Source organism: Actinia tenebrosa, unplaced genomic scaffold, assembly GCF_029948245.1.
Source record: "Actinia tenebrosa isolate PJP-AT-01 unplaced genomic scaffold, QUT_ActTen_1.0 PGA_scaffold1__47_contigs__length_23844297, whole genome shotgun sequence".
Lineage (NCBI taxonomy): Eukaryota > Metazoa > Cnidaria > Anthozoa > Actiniaria > Actiniidae > Actinia > Actinia tenebrosa.
Window position 1 is genome coordinate 6,546,793 of NW_028292578.1, and position 19,579 is coordinate 6,566,371.

At 37.1% G+C, this 19,579-nt stretch overlaps 4 protein-coding genes and 1 long non-coding RNA gene across 5 annotated transcripts; 2 read left to right on the top strand and 3 right to left on the bottom strand.

The window, feature by feature from the left end:
* Positions 1-65: 65 nt before the first annotated feature.
* LOC116302714 (radial spoke head protein 4 homolog A) lies at positions 66-4,052 on the top strand. Its single transcript, XM_031712075.2, has 14 exons — positions 66-323; positions 412-473; positions 599-666; positions 752-811; positions 891-1,095; positions 1,474-1,586; positions 1,663-1,702; positions 2,323-2,442; positions 2,516-2,613; positions 2,696-2,837; positions 2,929-3,038; positions 3,225-3,369; positions 3,447-3,564; positions 3,749-4,052. Exons 1-14 carry the CDS (start codon positions 220-222, stop codon positions 3,972-3,974), a joined length of 1,611 nt encoding a protein of 536 aa, XP_031567935.2. The 5' UTR covers positions 66-219; the 3' UTR covers positions 3,975-4,052.
* LOC116302716 (eukaryotic initiation factor 4A-III) lies at positions 3,983-7,275 on the bottom strand. The gene is made up of 12 exons (XM_031712077.1): positions 7,093-7,275; positions 6,899-6,971; positions 6,714-6,780; positions 6,556-6,618; positions 6,338-6,470; positions 5,896-6,029; positions 5,733-5,821; positions 5,518-5,656; positions 5,050-5,165; positions 4,862-4,969; positions 4,650-4,777; positions 3,983-4,535 (listed from the first exon to the last, which is right to left on the bottom strand). Exons 1-12 carry the CDS (start codon positions 7,250-7,252, stop codon positions 4,519-4,521), a joined length of 1,227 nt encoding a protein of 408 aa, XP_031567937.1. The 5' UTR covers positions 7,253-7,275; the 3' UTR covers positions 3,983-4,518.
* Positions 7,276-8,096: 821 nt separating this feature from the next.
* LOC116302715 (uncharacterized) lies at positions 8,097-10,182 on the bottom strand. Its single transcript, XM_031712076.2, has one exon. It carries the CDS (start codon positions 10,100-10,102, stop codon positions 8,738-8,740), a length of 1,365 nt encoding a protein of 454 aa, XP_031567936.1. The 5' UTR covers positions 10,103-10,182; the 3' UTR covers positions 8,097-8,737.
* A 279-nt stretch (positions 10,183-10,461) lies between these two features.
* LOC148909767 (uncharacterized) lies at positions 10,462-12,295 on the top strand. Its single transcript, XR_016120165.1, has 3 exons — positions 10,462-10,592; positions 10,795-10,844; positions 11,799-12,295. It is a non-coding gene; the product is annotated as an uncharacterized LOC148909767 (long non-coding RNA).
* LOC116302706 (E3 ubiquitin-protein ligase TRIM9-like) lies at positions 12,254-19,005 on the bottom strand. Its single transcript, XM_089032355.1, has 17 exons — positions 18,693-19,005; positions 17,961-18,304; positions 17,786-17,881; positions 17,474-17,707; positions 17,356-17,378; positions 17,117-17,242; positions 16,669-16,976; positions 16,349-16,585; positions 15,508-15,819; positions 15,261-15,418; positions 15,046-15,181; positions 14,733-14,921; positions 14,032-14,376; positions 13,571-13,876; positions 13,296-13,484; positions 12,997-13,206; positions 12,254-12,571 (listed from the first exon to the last, which is right to left on the bottom strand). The coding sequence occupies exons 1-17, from the start codon at positions 19,003-19,005 to the stop codon at positions 12,432-12,434; spliced, it is 3,666 nt and encodes a 1,221-aa protein (XP_088888481.1). The 3' UTR covers positions 12,254-12,431.
* Between the last annotated feature and the right edge of the window lie 574 nt (positions 19,006-19,579).

The window sequence follows — 19,579 nt, forward strand, 5'->3', positions numbered from 1 at the left end:
GAAAATATTTACAACATTTTTCCGACGAATTGACGATCAATTATTGACTCAAACTAACGAGCCGAATGTCCGATGAATAAACGATAAAGTATCGATTGATATCTGACTAAATATTGTGTGTTGCTATGGTGATAACCAGAGTTGGTTTTATTTCGTAATGATAGGGAATGCAGTGTTCTTGATTTTCTGTTTGAATTCAGTTCTTAAAGCACTGTAATCATGTCTGTAGCGGCAGCCCAGCTTTCTAATGAGGATCTAGAAACGGAATTTCACAATGCTAAAGCATATTTATTGAAGACAAGCACTCATTCAAATCTCAATGTGTAAGTTTCAAAATGGCGAGTCAATCACACTAGCGATGGTTAAAGAATTCTAGGATTTAAAGCTGGTTTTCTCTGTTTCTTTCCTCAGTTACGACAATCTATCTAGCATATTAACTAAACTCTTAAAACAAAAGCCTGAAAATGCCACAGGTATGAAATATTTACTAACCAAAGTCGATAAAATATTAGAAATTTGTGTTATGATCTTGTACGTCTTTTAGTAAGCTTATGTTTATGATTATCGCGCTTACCTAAGACCTATTTAACAATTTTAGAACTATTGGACGACCTCGTACGAGACAGCAAACGATCAACCTTTAAACCGTCGTTTGATACTATCCAGGTACCAAAGTATTTTACTTACAGTGAGCAAAGATGATCTGAACGATTCAAAGTACTAAAACACTTTTGCTTTGCTAAACATTTAGGATCAACAAGATGACTCAACTGAAGTTCTACTAGCAAGGGCGCAGCAAACTCTCTTTGAGGTAGGAAAATATTAAATTAACTTTCAGAAGGTCTCAAACCGTTTTACTAACATTGAAATCTTTGGTGTTACTATAATAGAGAAAACCAGATTTATCATTTGTGGAACCAGAACGTGAACCGGAGTTGGATGAAGATCAGGAAAGTCCATTACCAGATATAATGGAGCTGGCCAACTACTTTGAACAAGCTGGTGTTGGATTGAGTAAAGAGGAGACATTGAGAATATTTTTGGCTCTCAAGAATCTGGTGGACAGCAACCCTATTAGGAGCTGTCGTTTCTGGGGTAAGTCCCGAAATATCCAGTGGAAGAGGTGTTAAAAGCTGAGAGAGAGGGGGGAGGTGTGCAGCAGGTGTTGGGGCTACTGTGAGAATTATGTGATGGTTTTAACCAAAGGTGGGTGGTATGTCCTGTTATGTTGAGCTTCCTGCTACCAAGGTTTGAAATATCCAGGGTAAAAATGGACTGATGAAAGTCTACGGACTGCCTCAAGCTCAAGACAATGGGAAACTCAATATAGGGTTTAAGATAATGGGATTTCCCTATTATTTTGTACTTTTAATTCATACCTCTTTTTTCTACCCAGTTACATCAAATTTAACTTTCAATTTTAACTGAATACATTTAGCTGTAGTAATAAAGCCTTTTTTTCATTTTCTTCAGGTAAAATCCTTGGTTTACAAGCAAATTACATCATAGCAGAAGTAGAGTTTCATGAGAGCGAGGATCCTTTGGATCTTCAAGAGGATGAAGGAGAAAAAATCCCTGATCAAAATGTAATATTTTGTTTTATATTAATTTATTAATGTGCCAAAAGAGATAACTGATCATCATACTATGCTTAACTTGTAGAATGAAAACCCAGATACACAACCAGATATTATAAAAGAAGGTAAAATAATTAACACTTATTAACTGGGACCGAGGGAAACAGTGTGTTTTGTGGTCCCAGGACGTTGATGTATCACGAGGCGTCCCCTGAGTATGAGAAAGATGGACTTTTGATAGTTGGTATATAACAATGTTGCTTATTCAATATTTCCAAGAGCAAATAACTTGTTATTGCTATTCCCCAACACAACTGCAGTAGTGGTACAGCTCAACCAGGTAAGAACTAAAAGCAATGCAAAGGCACCTCTGGCAGCTGCTATACAATCCATGTATGACCCTTCAGCATAGCCATGACCTGTTTCAATTAGTTAGGGTTGATTTTGAGAGAAGGGAGGAAAACCTGGAGGGCCAGAAAAACCCTCAGAGTCAGAGAAAGAAACATCAAATTCAGCTGACATGCTGTCACTTGGATACGAACCCCAGACATAAGAGGTGATATTTTTCTCTTATTCTCTCTACTTCATTATATACACACCGAATGCATAATTTATTACTACTATAAGAGGTGATAGTTGAGTGTTTTACCACCACTTCATTGGGACTCCCAAGAACACACTGTTACCATGGTAATGTCTATGATGATAGTGATCATTGTTGTACTCATTATAAAATGTTCATCAGGTGACTTCGATGTGGAAGAAGATGATATTCCTAGAACAGAGTTCAAGCCTCCTCCAGTGATTCCTAAAGAAGATAACAGGGTTGGATGCAACAAAAAGGCATACTTTGTTTGCAATGAAGGTATATCATATACATTGACAATAAGTCTTTGATGCCTTAATGCATTAACATATATTAACTTTTCCATTTGTAGCTGGTAAGCCCTGGGTAAGGTTACCTCAAGTTACCCCAGCACAGCTTGTTGTTGCTAGACAAATCAAGAAGTTTTTTACTGGAAACTTGGATGCTCCTGTAAGTTTATCATATAATATATTAATCTGTGAACTAGAAATGTTGTTCAGCTTCTAATTTCCTTAATTATTTCACACGTTAGGTTATAAGCTATCCACCTTTCCCAGGGAAAGAAGCAGAATACCTTAGAGCACAAATTAGTAGAATATCGGCAACAACACATATCAGCCCTCTTGGTTACTACATGTTTGAAGAAGAGGAGGAGGAGGATGAAGAAGGAGCTGGTAAGTCACTTTACCATGTACACTACTATTCTTGTTAATACATGTAATAAAAGTATTAAGATGAATTGATTGATTAATTCTTTTATTTTAGTACGTGACACATTCATTGTCAACCAGGAATTTGAAGGTCTCAGCATTAATGATATGGTAGACCCTGCCTGTTCTAACTGGGTTCACCATGTACAGTATGTACTTCCACAGGTTAGTCAATCAATGATTTTCATATTTTACCAACTTGTTATGCTCACATTTTGGTGAATGAAAGTTATTGGCAGAAAGTAAATCACCAGCTGTTTGAAAATTGCAAGGTAGTGTAGTCCATGAAACGAACTGCAAGAAATCTTAGAACATCTTTAAATTTTTTCAAAATTATTTTAATCAAATCAGGGGCGATGTACTTGGTTTAATCCTTCACAAAAGAAAGATGAGGAAGAATTTGAAGAGGAGGAAGAGGATGAAGAACGAGAAGAACCAGATGAACCAGAACCAGAAACTGGTCCACCATTATTAACACCACTTTCTGAAGACAATGGTGAGCATGCACTTTGATCAAGATTGTCTTTCTTTGAGTAAGGAATAATATAACCAATAAATAATATTTGTCTACAGAGGTAGATGGAATGCCCCCATGGACAACACACAAGTCATCTACTCTTGTACCTCAATATGCTATTGCTGTGATACATTCAAATCTCTGGCCTGGCGCTCATGCTTTTTCTGTTGAAAGGTAATATAGCACTATTCTAGCAATGCTTTTGGACTATTGGAAACAAATGCAACAGCTTATTATCTAGCATTTCCGTTGGATTTTGCACTGGAAATATATACTTAAACCATAATTTACTCTAAGACAATATCTTGTCCAAAGACATCACTATTCTCACATGATGCAAATGATTGTTTCCTAACAGAAAATTTGAGAACATCTACATTGGATATGGGCAAAAATACATGGCAGAGAATTATAGTCCACCACCCCCACCTGCACCACGAGAAGAATATCCAAGTGGGCCTGAGATAACTGAAGTAGAAGACCCTACTGTTGAAGAAGAAAAGGCCCTTAAAGCAGCACAACAAGAGGCTTTAGAAGCTCAAGATATGGAAGAAGAGGAGGAGGAAGAAGATGAAGATGATTAAGAAAATACTGACATTGAACTGGTTTTATTGTATATAGTTACTCCTTAATATTGTAAATATAAAATAATATCCACTGTACTTCCAAGTGTTGTAATGTGTCTAGTTTGCTATGATGGTATTTCAGAAGAACTTTGTGCAATTCCTTTTTCTAATTGCATTTGAATAAAAAATATCTTGATTGCATTGCACCTTGATAAAAGTAAACAACACTGTCTTAATCTTACATTTTATATTTCTTCAAACATGACATTCACTGCATTACTTTACAGAATAAATGAATTAAAACAAGAAAGCCAGGATAAATCAAGCTATGGGCTGTCCATGGAGTATTTTATGACATAATATTCCATTAAGAAGTGGAAAAAATTAGAGCAAAAAGTCATAAAATAAATTAAAATGTAGGAAAAAAAGTTTTTGACAAAGCTGTACAATATCTAGACTAGAGGATGTGGGTGGTTGTTATTGAACACCCAGGTCATACTAAAGGTAAGACTATTATAATAATACTTGTTGTCTTGAGGTAGCTGTATAGACTGACAGATGTTTAGATCAAGTCAGCAACTGAAAACAAACAAATACAAATTTCAGTGAATAATTTCCAAACACTGGTAGTTTGCAACCTCAGTATTTTCATTACATTTTATCCCATACTATATAACACAAAGCTTTTCTTACCATTCATTGGCATTTCATCAATCTGGGTAGCATAATACTGCTCAATGTCTCGCAAGATCCTGATATCATCTGACTTTACAAAGTTGATTGCCACACCCTTTCGCCCAAAGCGACCTGATCTTCCGATGCTGACAAAAAAATAAAATATGATAGAAATAAGATTAAAAGAAAATTTGACTTCCCTCCCACACAAACATACATCAACAGCTTACCGGTGAATGTAAAGCTCACGATTGTTTGGCAAATCATAATTAATGACAAGAGAGACTTGCTGTACATCAAGTCCTCTGGACCACACATCGGTTGATATCAACACACGACTGTGGAAAGATAAAATATATTAACACTTAGAATATTAAAAGTTGTCAATAAATAAGAGTATGTTACTGTGTGTTTATACCTTTGTCCAGCTCTAAAGTCCTTCATGATAGCTTCTCTTTCTTTCTGCGGCATGTCTCCATGCATAGATGTCACTGTGAAATTAGCTTCTCTCATTTTCTCTGTCAGCCAGTCAACCTGGAACACGACAAAACCATGATCATACTCAAAACCAGGACAGGATAAAAACATCTTGTCAAATACAAATGAAAAAATATAAAACACAGTCATGCAGGGATTGGCAGAATATGAGATAAGCATGACCTGCATGGAGTGTTTCCCAAACTTCAAGTGCTTTAAAACATCACACAGCAAAGCAGCAAGTTCTTTATTTCTTTTATAAAATATAAGTTAGACTAGCTGCTGTTTGGGACACAAATGATGAAATTGTGCTTGTGCAGTGTGCTCTCATAGTGCACATGCTAAAAACCAACCAGAACACAACATTTATAACAGTTATTTTATAATGAACTATGGATATCAAAAGTACCTTTCTTTTTGTGTTACAGAAGATAACAGCCTGTGTAATAGTAAGTGTGTCGTATAGATCACACAAGGTATCAAACTTCCACTCCTCTTTTTCAACTGCTACAAAGAACTGCTTGATTCCTTCCAACGTCAATTCATCACTGTTAAAAACATCAGACATGAAGTCCATTATGAATCAATTATAAATCAGTGGAAGTGATCAAGTGTGTAACTTACCGTTTTACGAGAATTCTGATGGGATCTGTCATAAACTTTGAAGTCATCTCAAGTATCTCATGGGGAAGTGTAGCACTGACTAAAACCACCTTCAAACAAAGCAACAGTGTAAGTATATAAACAGAAAACAATGATATGGAAAGAAACTGTCAATTCAAAGTACCTGTGTGGCTGGAGGAAGATATCTGTAAACATCATAAATCTGTTCTTTAAATCCTTTGTTAAGCATCTCATCTGACTCATCCAACACCAACATTTTGATGGATCTTGTCCTCAGATGTCTTCTTCTGATCATGTCTTCAAAAGTAACAAATAAAAACAACATAAAATTAGAGCAACTTCTTATGACACAGTGCTGCCACCAGAACTTTAACAATTATTGCTTTGAAGTTAACTGCTGGCTACTTTTTCTTTCATATAAAATACTATAAGATACTTTCTGTTTCTTATATCAGATCAGTTACTGAGCTACATTCTGAAAGCCCTGAGAGAGGTGAATACCTTTCATACCCACAAGTATTTCAATGCAGACTTACAAATTTGCATTTAAAAAAATAGATATAACTTTCAAAACTGCCATCCCCTTCATTAACAGATCAACTCACCAAAAACTCTGCCAGGAGTTCCAGAAACAACATGCTGTCCATAATCCAGTTTTCTGATGTCTTCACCAATGTTTGTTCCTCCAATACAGGCATGACACTGCACACTCATGTAGTCACCAAGGGCTAGTACAACCTATAACATATATAGGATTAAACAATGTCAAATGTGAGCTTTCATAGCATACACTTAACCACTGCTAGTATGATCATATTTATACCTTTTGAATCTGCACAGCCAGTTCCCGTGTTGGTGACAATATAAGACATTGTGGTTCTCTTAACTGAAACATATCAACGAGAACATGATATTAATGCTCTATACCGGGTCTATATCATCCATTAACAGTGCATCATGGATTCTGCATCTTCATACTACCTGGGTGTCAATGGACTGAAGGACAGAAATGGAGAAAGTTGCGGTCTTGCCTGTTCCTGACTGTGCTCTGCACAAAACATGAAACAATCACAAAGTGAGTCAAACTTTAACTATATTCTGTTGACGTTTTAGTGTCGTTTTTTCAAGGGCTTTATTTCTAAGTTGTACCACCAAACATTACTTACTGAGCAATAACGTCACGTCCTTTCATTATAGGTCGAATAGCTCGCTGTTGTATTGCTGAAGGCTTTTCAAACCCTACAAAAGGCAACAGATGGCAATAAATAACATATTTTATCGAAGAACATGAAAGATTAAGAATACGATTCACGTGGGATGGAGTAAACTGCATCTCAAACCAAGCGTCAAAACTTCTTACCATATGCATAGATACCGCGCAGTAAATCTTCTCTGAGATTCAAAGCATCAAAAGTAGGTATTACTTTCACATCTTCTGATGTTTCAAACTCGATTTTACTAAGATCTTGGTCTTCTGTTTCGTCAGTTACTACTCTTCTTGATGAACGAGCGGCCGCCATCTTGAAACGTATTTGTGAAAGGAAGTAAGCACGCACTGAATGGCATTCTGGGATACCTCATGTACCCAGCAGGCTATGCGAAGTAGCGGGAAGAGTCTTAGAAAGATGAAAAGGAGCATGGGAATTAAAAGGGAAAACACTAAAATATCCAACACTCCATTGTATGTAGCATTTACTGCACTTCTTAATCACACGCGCAAAATCCTACGGTTCTTTGGTGGACGCTAAACAAAGTGTTTCCATGGCCTTATCCATGAAAAACACCAAGTTTTGAAAAGTGCTCATGGAAATGCCTTATTTGATGTCAGACAAAACATACTTCATCACCACCAATAATTGTACGATTTGGCACTTGTGATTGAAAAGTGCTAAAATTATTCATACTGAGGTAAAGGAATAAATGCAAAGGATAGAAGTGAAAGAGAAGTGAAACTTTTTTGTTTTGAATTCAGAGGTTTTTATTGTATTCCTTGATTGGTTTTGAAATGCTGGATATAAACTGAAGGCATGGCACATTATGCAATAAGCTTATTCTATCTGTTCAGCACCATTCTTCTGACTGTTTAGCCATAGTGTATAACTGATGTATATTGCAACATATTCCTATAACAATAAATGCACCAACAATATGCCAGGTGTGAATTGGTAGGCTAGAGGCTGAAGCAGCCCTGCTCATCTGGACTGATTTCTGCTTTTCTTAGACATTTTTCTAGAAAATGTGGGAACACAGGTAGCCCAATTCAAGAATTAAACATTTGCTTTACTTGCTTCTTTCCTATCTGAATTTTTAATGGCTCCATGTAATATACTTGTTTAGAGTTTGATTTAAACAGCAGTTGAAAGGTTCTTTATTCCACCCTTTTTATTTCCATTCTTTCAAAGATGAATATTACCCTGATCAACAGGTAGTTGCCACATGCAAACACTTAAGTGTTCAAATAATTTACATATTGATTGTGCTATGCCTTTGAAATGAAAGATGTTGAAGACTTGTATTTTCACAAACACCTCAATTACTTGCATTACTTAAATGAATTATTTAACTCTTTACCCTCTGCATGTTTTCACCTCAGGAGGGTTTTTGGTTTTATTCATTTTCATTGGTGGTTTTGCATATTACTCATATGAGAACTAAAATAAAACACATGTATGATAAATTGTTGGCAATATCAATCTCATTATAGAAGTATTCATGAAAGCAACCAAATACTTTTGGTAGAAATTATAAATTATATTTGAAGATATTGTTAATCTATATGTAACCAGTTTTTAAGGCAACTGTACAATGATTCTCAAAATAAATGATTTTTAGGACATGTTACATGTTACTGATTGCCTGATCGACTGAAGTGCAGCGATCCGTCAAATTCTCATCTGCTTCACTTACGAAAAATAAAAATAATTTAAATGTTTATGTAATTAATGATAATTAAACACTGATTCAATAAAGATCACAATTTATGATAATTATGCAGTCCTGGCATCTCATGTCACGACCTTACAAAATGGGAACTTTTCCTTGAAAATTCTGATTCCTTCTTTACTGACAGCAAAACAATCAGTTAAGTCAATGGAATCTAACCAGGGCAGGGATTGTCCAGTTTCAAGCAAATGGTCATCATTTTCGATAATATCTGTAAATGATAAATCCAAGCTCATCAATCCACTCAAGTCATCGAAGCAAGATTTTAAACCATCAAATGTTAACTTGCTACATCCACTCACAGAAAGAGAGGACAGATCAGTGTTCTCACATATAAACTTGAGACCCTTGTCTGTAATATCTGCAAATCCAATGCCTAACAGTCTGAAGTCCTCAGAGGCATAGGTACCTATTGTATAGGCACTCATATCTGTTATTCTTCTATCTAGGTTATCTGCACTGTGAATAACCAATGACTCTAACTTCTGGCACTGTTGCATCAGCTTGAAGATACCTATATCACTAACTTTAGAAAACTCCAATGATAGGTCTTCAATGTTAGGAACACTTTCTGCAATCACTAAAAGAGAGTTGTCTGAAATCTGTCCATTGGAAATGTGCAAACAGCTGATGTTACAAAACTTAGCTAAAGCAATTAGCCCAACATCAGTGATTTTGTAGTCCAGATCACAGTAATCCACTACAAATTGCTCCAGCATGCGGCACTTGGTGGCTAAACAAACCAAAGATAAGTCACTTAAAAGTATTTGATTGTAACGTAGAGTGATCTCTTTTAGTTTTCCGCAGCCTTCAGCCAGAGTCATCAACATTGCATCTGTGAGAACATCCATTGAACTATTCTCATGATCTTTAAGGCAAGATTCATAAACGATCAAAGTTTCTAAGTCAGAACAAGTCGAAGCTATGGCAGTGAGTGTTTTCTGTGTTACAGCTCTTGAATAAGCATAAATTCTTTTCAAATGCGGATTATTCTTCACGACGGCCACCAGCCCTTTTGATGAAACGTTTTCCATTGGGAGTTTAACAGATAAAAGCTTGAAACAGTTTTGAGCTATTTCAATGATCCCTTTATCCGTTACTTGTTGGCAGGCCTTAATGTATAATTTTCTAAGATTAGGACAGTTTTTAGAAAGCAGTTTGACACCTTCATCCTCGATCAGTGTGCATCCTTCTAAATCTATGCTCACGATATAACTATTCTTACGGGGAACAAGTCTTCGTACAACTTCACAAGAAACCTTTGAGGCATGTCTTTGATAAAACCAAAGTTTTCGCCATAAACTCGCATCATAGCAAAGTCTTCGCCATCTTTTACATACTCGACTACTTGAAATTAATATCGGATAGCGTAGAAACGATAAAACATAGACCAGCACCGAATCGGGAAGAGAAGTGATGTCGGCCATTAGTACTGAAGAGACGTTTCTTTGTTTGATCGGCAGTTCTCGAATCTTTTGTGTTGTTCTGCATTGATTTTCCCGCGCGCGTATTGTTTAAAGCCTCGATCTGATCAAAGATATCGACCGCGCTTCTTAGAGTAACTTTCTAAGAGGGTAGGGGTGGTGCATGATTTTAGCAGAAGTAAATAAAATGTTGAAAAACTTATATAGAATCCTTAAATTAAATAGATAGACTTAAGAACAAGTATCCTAGCTTCTTCAAGTGTTCTGAGATCATTATTGTTTGTTTCTTAATAAATAATTGTAGTGTTTCTAAAAGGTACAATTACCTCACCCCAGAAAGTACTAAAGTGCCCGCTCAAATTACGTAATAACTGAGGTATGAAATTCAAGCCAGGGCTTGAAAAGGCGCCATGTTAACCCGCTCTCCGACGATGCCACATTGGTATGGAAATGTAGGGTTAATGTGGAAGTTCCCTTCACAATACTGATTCAGGTAAGCTTCAAGACAAACATTAAAGTATTTTAGACTTCAGGTAATGATGAAATGACTTCTATAACCATCTTTCGGGACAGAAAGAACACATGTTGAAAGAAGTGCTTATCTGAACACCACCACGCCACGTGCTCAAACCAGCTATTCCATTAGCTTGAATTTTGAATTTCTAGCCTTATTAACCATCATTTTTGCTTCTTAGATTAGTCCTACGGTACCCGCGATGTTTTAAATCTATGGAACATGAATAAGGCAAGCTATTTTAACGATTTTTGCCCATTTTTGCCGTCATAATTGTCTACACAATGTGTTAGGGGTTTTGGTAATCTTTTGTCCAAGATGAGACGTTATTCCTTTGATTGTGGCCTTAAAAACGGTTAAATTATACGCGGAAGTTTCATTTATTTTATTGGTCATTGAATAAGTATTCGAAGAATTGTCCACAAGAGGGTGGAATAATAGACAAATTAGAGTACCGAAGTGATGACGTCACTAAAATTGTTCTTAAAGACATATAGGAATTTGGTGACATTATCAGAAACTGCATGTAAAAATTTAACATAGTGTGAAATTTCAGACCCATAGAGCGAAAAACGGTTGATATATAGGTAATTTAATACAAAAATATCCCTAACATTTTCTCTTATTTAAGGCTGGGTCTAACGTGATTGGATCCAGTCCAAAATTAGAGAAATGTATGGGGCCTTTTGGAGCTCAAATACCCAATATCTCAATTTTTAAAGCTCAGAACAGCCTTGAAGTTGGCAGAAATGTAGACAATGGTGTGTTCTCTTCAAAACTGAATAGACCCTTTTCGAGTTCCAAATTACTGCTGTGTTTCTTGATTACAGACTCATTTGCTCAGGCTAAGCCTTGATTTTGTGAAGAATATTCACGTTTTCCAGTCAAAGTCCATCAAGTTTCAAAGTGTTCGTATTATTGAACTTGTGCATTCGTTACTGTACCGTTGGTATTTGCAAGTAATGAGACACTGATTCGAGGCTAAGCCTGAGCAAATGAGTCTAACCAAGAAACACAGCAGTAATTTGGAACTAGAAAAGGGTCTATTGCAAATTTTAAAATTTGATGACGTCACACTTTGGTACTCTATAGGAGCATGATATGACCCATAACGTCATTGATCAAAAGGATGTTCTATACATTAAATATGTCATTGATCTTATTCTTTGTTTTATTGTTTTTCAGGGTTTTTGAGGTAATTATACACCATCTATGCACCATCAGTTTGTCTAATAGTAACTAAACCTGATCTAAAACAATATTGATAGGTTATGATTGTGTAACTATTAAAGATCTGGAATAGGAATGTCTATATCACAGTGCAACACTATGATTCCTATTAATTTTCACCCTATACCTGTCAATGAAACATCCTGCCCACTTCACATTCTGGGTTATTTTTTAACAACTGTACCTATACCATGTTTCACTCAATCTCCCTTTATCTCTCTTCATTCGATGTCATTCATTTTAGATTATAAACAGTAGTAAAAATTTCTTGAATATTTAAACCAAAGTCTTACATTAAAAGTTTTACATTAATAGTATAATTATTAATATTTGAATAAAATCCAATAAACTGAATTCAAAATTAATCAAAATAATTATGTTAAAGATTAAAACATGTTTGTATTTTGAACTAATATTGTTAAGATATTAAATGAATAAACGATTTCTTATGACTTGATTGTTTTGTTGTTATAATAGTGTTAAATCATCAACCTATAAAAAAGAAATATCCCGGTTCCATTTCAGAAGGATTATTTCTTGCCCATTTCTTGTAGATGCTGGTTCTCTTATGAAGACAGTATTTGTATATTACTTTGTTTCAAAAGATTCTCCTGTGTGTACTGTTAGTTGAACATTGGTTCCATACAGACTTAGTGCTGGGTAGAAATCTCCAGAAATACCTGTAAAGGTTGGGCCTGATGGACGAGAATTGTCAGTCAAAAGTTTACCTGAAAAGATTTGAAAAACTAGATGTAAAGACAAAAAAATACCAAAGACATTTTATGACTGGGCTGCCACAGGCTACCCAGTAATAAGTTTGAATTAGATTGAAATGATCGATATATCCATGAAACAATCACCAATTATTTATTGTGTAACAGTATTTAGTTATCAACTAAGAATTCACTCAGGTTAAGCATGAAATGTGTCAAGCAGTGATTATAAGGTGTCTACTGAAACGAGGTAGGAAAAGTGTGAAAGTCTTAATGGGAGGGGGGGGGGGGGTAGGAAGGGACAGGAATGGAAAGGTATACAAACAGGCAACTGCTTTCATTAGTATATGAACTAGATATTGAGTTGGAATTTTTGAACTGATTCAGTGGCTTTATTCTATGGCTGCTTCAAATTTTTGATGGTTAATGGTTCATCTTACCATTGAAAAAGATGTTGAGTAATCGACTGTCCAAGTTGAGTAATACTCCAATATTGCTGTTCGTCATTTCGTCTGATGTTTTCTTTATTTGAATCCTGTTTTTGGTATTAATGCACGTGGTTGTAGGATGTTCATTGAATTGCACTGCATAGGAATGGGTGTCCTCACCCAAGATAGGGTCATCTAATATTCCACGTGCAATACCAACACCTAATGAACAATAATAATTATTTTAAATTTATCATTTATTAATATCCCTTTAATAGAGTACATTCTACCTTCGCGTTAATGTTAGTTACCTATGATTGACAGCTGATTGGGGCTGTTAAACACATCAACATGGACTCTCCAATAATGACAGCCGGTAGTCAGTTTGACGTTCCCAAGGATGAAAGTATACATGGGACTTTTAAGTGCAACAGTACAGTGGTTTTCTGAAATGTTCAGCTCGTGATTGGCAGTTGCTGGGTCCAGCTGGAAATACAGCCCTATGTGGAAAGCAAGCATGACTCGCCTTTAGTTCATAAGATTAGATGGGATTAGACATGAGAATATAAGTCACAGGTAAAGATACCTTTAGGTGTTGAGAGAACCAAGTCATTACTAGGAGTGCCTTCTCCGGCCATATTCATGCCAAATACCCGACCTATGATCTTCATATCGTAAGCCACGCTGGATATGGAATGTTCTTGTAACGGACCTTCGTACACACGCTTGAACTTTCGATCTTTTTTCTTTTTGTTTACATACTCGGATGCCTTGACAACATCAACTTCTAGTACATAATAGTCTGTTGGGCACTTTGATGGAGGGGGGTGCCATCCAAAGCGTACTGTAGTATTGGTGACTTTACAGATGTCCTTGTTGAATGCTGGGGCATCTGAGTAATAGATTAGGATATTAATACAGTACTTTCACATTTCAAAAAGTATGTTCACATGTTTTTGTTCCTTTTTCTAAATTCCTTTTGTCCTCCCATTCCCATTCTGGTTTTGTAAATATGTGAATTGAATACTCTTGTGTTCCCTTACAGACCTGGAGGAGAAGGAGTTTCTATTCCTGTCGTGAGACTCATCTCTATGTTGGTACCATATAGGCACAGTCCTGCACAGAACATTCCTCTAAGCCCCTTAAAGCTTGGTCCCTTAGGAGATGTGCTGGTTTTCTGTAACTCCCCATCAAGGTAAACATTCAAGACTTCTTTATTCAGATCAAGAAGAACACCAAAGATGCTGCCTTTGATGTCGTTGGCTTTTTTCTTGAGTTGAATCTTGTTCTTGGTGTTTTCTGTCCTCACTCCAGTTTCTGTAAATACTTGAAGCGCGAAGGAACTAGAGTCGTTACCAAGAATAACTCCTTGTACCGGCTTCCTTGCGACCCCTGGAGGAAAGTACAAAGGTTAGGGTGAACCCGCGGTCAGGTTAGAGTGACCCCGCGGTCAGGTTAGAGGGACCCCGCGGTCGGGTTAGGGACAGTTTTCTTCAGTTTCCCGCCTTGCTGTACTCCTAGTACTTTCATGTACACAGGGCCTTTTCTAGTAATTTTACCGAGTGAACCTTAGGCATAAGTGCTCCTCATGTTTCTGCAATGTTGCAGCTCTCGACTTATCATATATGTAACTAAAAAACTTTATCCTAAAAGCGGTATAAAAAGAGGCAACAATTTAGCTCAAGCACTTCAAACTGTTCGTTTGTGTGTGTGTGTGTGTGTGTGTGCGGGCGGGGGGGATTTCTTACCGACTGCAATAAACCCATTTTTTGGATTTAACTTTTGAAGTTCTACGGTCCAGTAATGACAGCCATCAGCAAGGAGCGCATCTCCAAATACGTTAGCATGCGTAGCCACATGCTGGACTACAGTCTTGTTTCCTCGTGACAGTTTAAGGGAATCGTGAATGCTTTCAGGGTCGAGTTTAAAGATCACTCCTGCAATTATCCAAAACCAATTCACAGTAGTTTAGCTTGATAAAATCTTAGTTTAGTGTTGGCTACAAAAAAGCCAGTTGATTGTCTGAAGTGTGCCGGTGTGTAAAGGTGCATGATAGAATACCTCTCTCTGTAGACAAGGAGACTTCATCACTTGGCTCACTTTGTCCAGCGGTGTTTACAGCTATGACACGTGCGACTACAGTAACATTGTATTCCAATCCACGAATAGTGTACTTGCAACGTGGTCCTTGATATACCTGTAAGATATGAGACTGAGACGTCAATCACAAGCTGGTACACACTCAACTACTAAGTAACCTCACTTCATGTAATTACCTTTATAAACATTCTTTTTTGGTGAATATCCCCCTCCCGATTTAGGATATCAGCCTCTAAGATGTAGCAGTCGACGTTGCAGTTATCAGGGGGGTTCCAAGCAAGGTTTATTTTTGTGTTGTCTACTGAACAATCTTCAAGAGTGATGGTTGGAATCCCTAGAAATTATGAAATAAGACATTAGTTACATTGGAATCAACACTGAGAAATGTAAGAAAGGTAATAAGGTTGTCAGTGTAAGGCTGACCTGGACACCGTGTTGGTAGTTCTAAGCCAGACTGGATACTTGTTTGAACAGATGTCCCATATAGGCACAGTGCTGGGTAGAATGTCCCAGTTATACCTACAAATGATGGTCCTTTAGGACGTGTTTCGTCTGTCTGTAGTTTTCCATTCAAATAGATATTCATCTTACGCTCGTCTAAGTCCAAAAGAACTGCAAAGTTACTTCCTTTAAACTCTTTTGATTTTCGTTTGGTTTGAAGCCTATTGTGAGTGTTTTCGCACCACATGCTTGTATTCTCGAAGACTTGCAGTCCGTATGAACCATCATGGTCACCTGAAATCATATATTATGTATGGCTAAACCCTGTAATATATCTAGCACATGGTCTTAACATTTATGCGTTATGTTATGTGGGAATAATGCATGTTTAACTTTTTAAGGCTCAAAAAATGGAAGCACCTCATTTCCCGCGCGCAGGTATATCTTGATACTATTTATTCACGACATTCATGCAGGTAAAGTAAAGTAGCATACTAAATATACTACGTAAGAAACGACTAACACTGATGGTTTGGTCACGTGTAAGGATTCTACTATTCAGAATTCCCCGCAGACGTCTACTTCGGAACCTATTGGGAGCACGAAGGCGTGGACGAGAAAGAATGAGGTGGAGTGACAACGTGAAGGACTATCTCGTTCAAAGAAGCAATAACGATTGCAAATGAAAGGAAAAAGTGGTCAAGCCTTGTAAAGGCACTATGTGGCATCCAGCCATAATAGCATCAGCACAAGAAGAAGAACAAGAACAAGAACAAGAAAAAGAAGAAGAAGGAGAAGAAAGGTAGCATGGATTGATACGTACCTAACAGACTTGCTTGCACAGCGGTTCTTGCTATACCTACAGCTACATAACCTGAATAGTTCGTGGCTCCTTGGAACAGATCAACTCGAACTTTCCAGTAGTGACGTCCTGTGGTAAGACTGACGTCACCTAGAACCACAGAACTGACTGGTTTGGTTAGTTTAGCGATTGTGAGGTCACGTGAGAACACCAGCTCACGATGCGGAGAAGAAGATGGATCAAGCTTGAAGTACAGTCCTAAAAACAGAACATGGATATCGCGTTATCTCTAGTACACCAATAAAGATAATGATGAAAATAGTGATGACTTGCTGTCTTACCTTTACCGGCTGTTAAAGTAAGTTCTTTGCTAAATGGACCATCTCCTGCACGGTTTGACGCCTTTACCCGCGCAGTAACCTTGGCGTTATACCGGCTACACTCGATTACATACCGGGTATTAGTTGCCGCGGTATTGACTTGTACGATATCTCGTAGCTCGTCTCCTTCGGGAAATAGAGGGGGGTTGATGATTTCTGCCTTTAAATGATAGGAATCCACTGCACTATTGGGCTGACTCCATACTAGATATACTGACCTGTTTTGGGCTTTACATTGAGATGTAACAAATGATGGGCTTCCTGGGCAAAGCAACATCGAGCAAATCATGAGTACATAAAACACTGGTCAGGCTACCTTTATTCTCAGTGACTGCGGAAATTTAACGAGGGTCTGGAACAGTCTAATATCTAGCAAAAGAAGGAGACATGCGCATTTTACCGGGTTCTTGTAAGCCAATCAAGTTTCTTCAACATCTTTCTCTCCCATGACGTATCTACGGCCATGTGGTCGAAGGTCGGATCAAGGGAAGAGACTTGTGGTAAATCTTTGATGGCATCCAGCATAAGACGCATTCTGTAAGTACAGCAAATGGTTCTTGCATTGAGTTAGTCTAATAATTGATTGATTTATAACATAATCAAGGCATTGAGACCAAAGCAAGTGAGGGAAACATGTGTCTTTTGTACCTCGTTGTTAGAGCACTTGATGTCTGGAATGAGAAAAGAACAGACATATAAGGACCAAAATTTGTCATCGTTTGTGTTGTAAAAGTTCTTGTAAACACATAAAATGTTTGTCCATTACCTGCAGAAACGTCACTGCATTGTTTTCTTTCAACGCTTCCTCAGAGAACTCTACAAGCCCCAGTGACTGCTGCAATGTCTTATCACAACGACGAATTGTTTCATGGAGTTCGTTAAGTTTGTCATTATAAGCTGAATTAATATATTCTAAAAGCTCTGCTTTCTTCTTTTCTATGATCACCAGAAGCATATCACATTCCTTCTTCACGTGAGCTTCCACATCGCTACCTGATTTCTAATGGTCAGAAAGGACATTTGCATGTTAGAGAAAGTACTATATTGTCAGAGAGGGACTGGTATAGCAAGGGTTTACCTTTGCCACAGCACACATTCCTTCAAAGGATTCAATCAGTTTATGAGTAGAGTTATTGTGTTTCACCAGATGTCTCAGAATTCTCGCCATGTCATCCTGTAACACAAACAGAACAACCTTCAAAATGTTTTATCAGATATATAAACTCATCTCTATATAACATCTTAAGTAATACCTTCGTCTTCCTAAATACAGCTTCTAACAACTCCACTCGATGTTTCTTATGCTCGCCGAACTCCTTGCACATGTAGCACACTGCCTTCTGACACTCATAACAGTAGAGAGCTACTTTCTCTTCTTTATGTTCTTGACATGTTACATTATTCTCTTTGCTCTTAACGGTCTTTATTTGTGGGGGCCCAATCGTATGGCCAGATAAAGGACCCTTCATAGGATGGTACGTATCAAAACATGTCCCACAGTACGCGAAGGTGCATTCGCTACACATGACATTCGCCTTCCGTGGTGAAAAGTCTTCACAAAACTGGCAGACTAATGGTTCTTGATCATAGCTACTTCCTGTATTAAGAATACGTTCAAACGAAGTCAGCAACGTGTAGCAGTTTTAAAATCAGCAAATTTTCATTCCTGAGGATCTTTGCGGTTATTTAAACCACATAAGTGAGAAAACTGTTCTCGTTAATTATTGATTAAAGCAGATTATTTTATAATTTGTATGGCCTCACTAACTTCGAATAAATCAATCAAAGTTGGAAAAGAAATTCAAGCAGTAATTTTAATCTGTGCACTCTGAATAGTACAAGGAGTATTCACAGCAGATCTTCTTAAGAATTCAACATCTTAACTTCTGTCTTTGGCAATACAGTTTGGATACTCAATATTGTATCATCAGTTTTTGTTCTAAGTTTGATTAGATTTAAATATAGTTCTACAGACTGATCATTACCTCTTGTGGTTGTTCTTTCCTCTTTAAATCGTTCGATTACATTCTCCAGGATTAGGTTCCTTTGAAGGGCAGCAACTCCTCTTGGGTCCACAGGAAATGTCTGTCGACATGTTGGACATCTTACATCTGGTTGAAGGTGTGATTTAGTACAACTAGACTTGTTCTCAACCACCCAGTTAACCCAGTCTTGAGATATTCCCCGGGGTTTTAGAATTCTTCTGGCACATGTAGTACATAAATTATGCGAACATGGAAGTACGACCGGTTGTTTAAAAAGATCGAGACATACGGGACAAGTAAGCTCCCCTTCCATCATCAATCATCTTGTGGTTTTGTATCGTGAATTTTTTTTTATTTTGTAACATTCTTGTTGCCATTAGCAACCACAACAGAGAGAGTATACATTTCATATTGCACGGTGCTCATCATTGGCTGGTGTGTAGTGTGAGTTGGTAAAGCGAATCAAATAACAATGTTAAATAAAGTGCACTGTTCTCTATTCATTTGCATTTTTGGATTGGACTGAATCAAATAAAGAACTGTAGATAACGGTCCTGTAAGCCCATCAGCAGTAGCACGGAATATATACTAGTTAATAAAGGCGTACGGCTTATGCCTTTTCTAAATTTAAAGAGCAAACTTCGATCGTTTGCACTAGAATACGTGGTTTTTGAAGTTTCACTAAATCCCCGTGACAGTGGTGTACATATTCTAGCCATATTAATCAACTATAGTATTTTCAGCATGCCGCTTACTGAGAAATTAATATGTATTTTCCAATCAATTATATTTTCTTTGTAGATACCAGAGGTGTCAGAGGTGAAACCTTTCAAGATTTCCTATTGAAAATAAGTCAGAAGTGAAAGCTAAGGTTCCTGATATGTTCA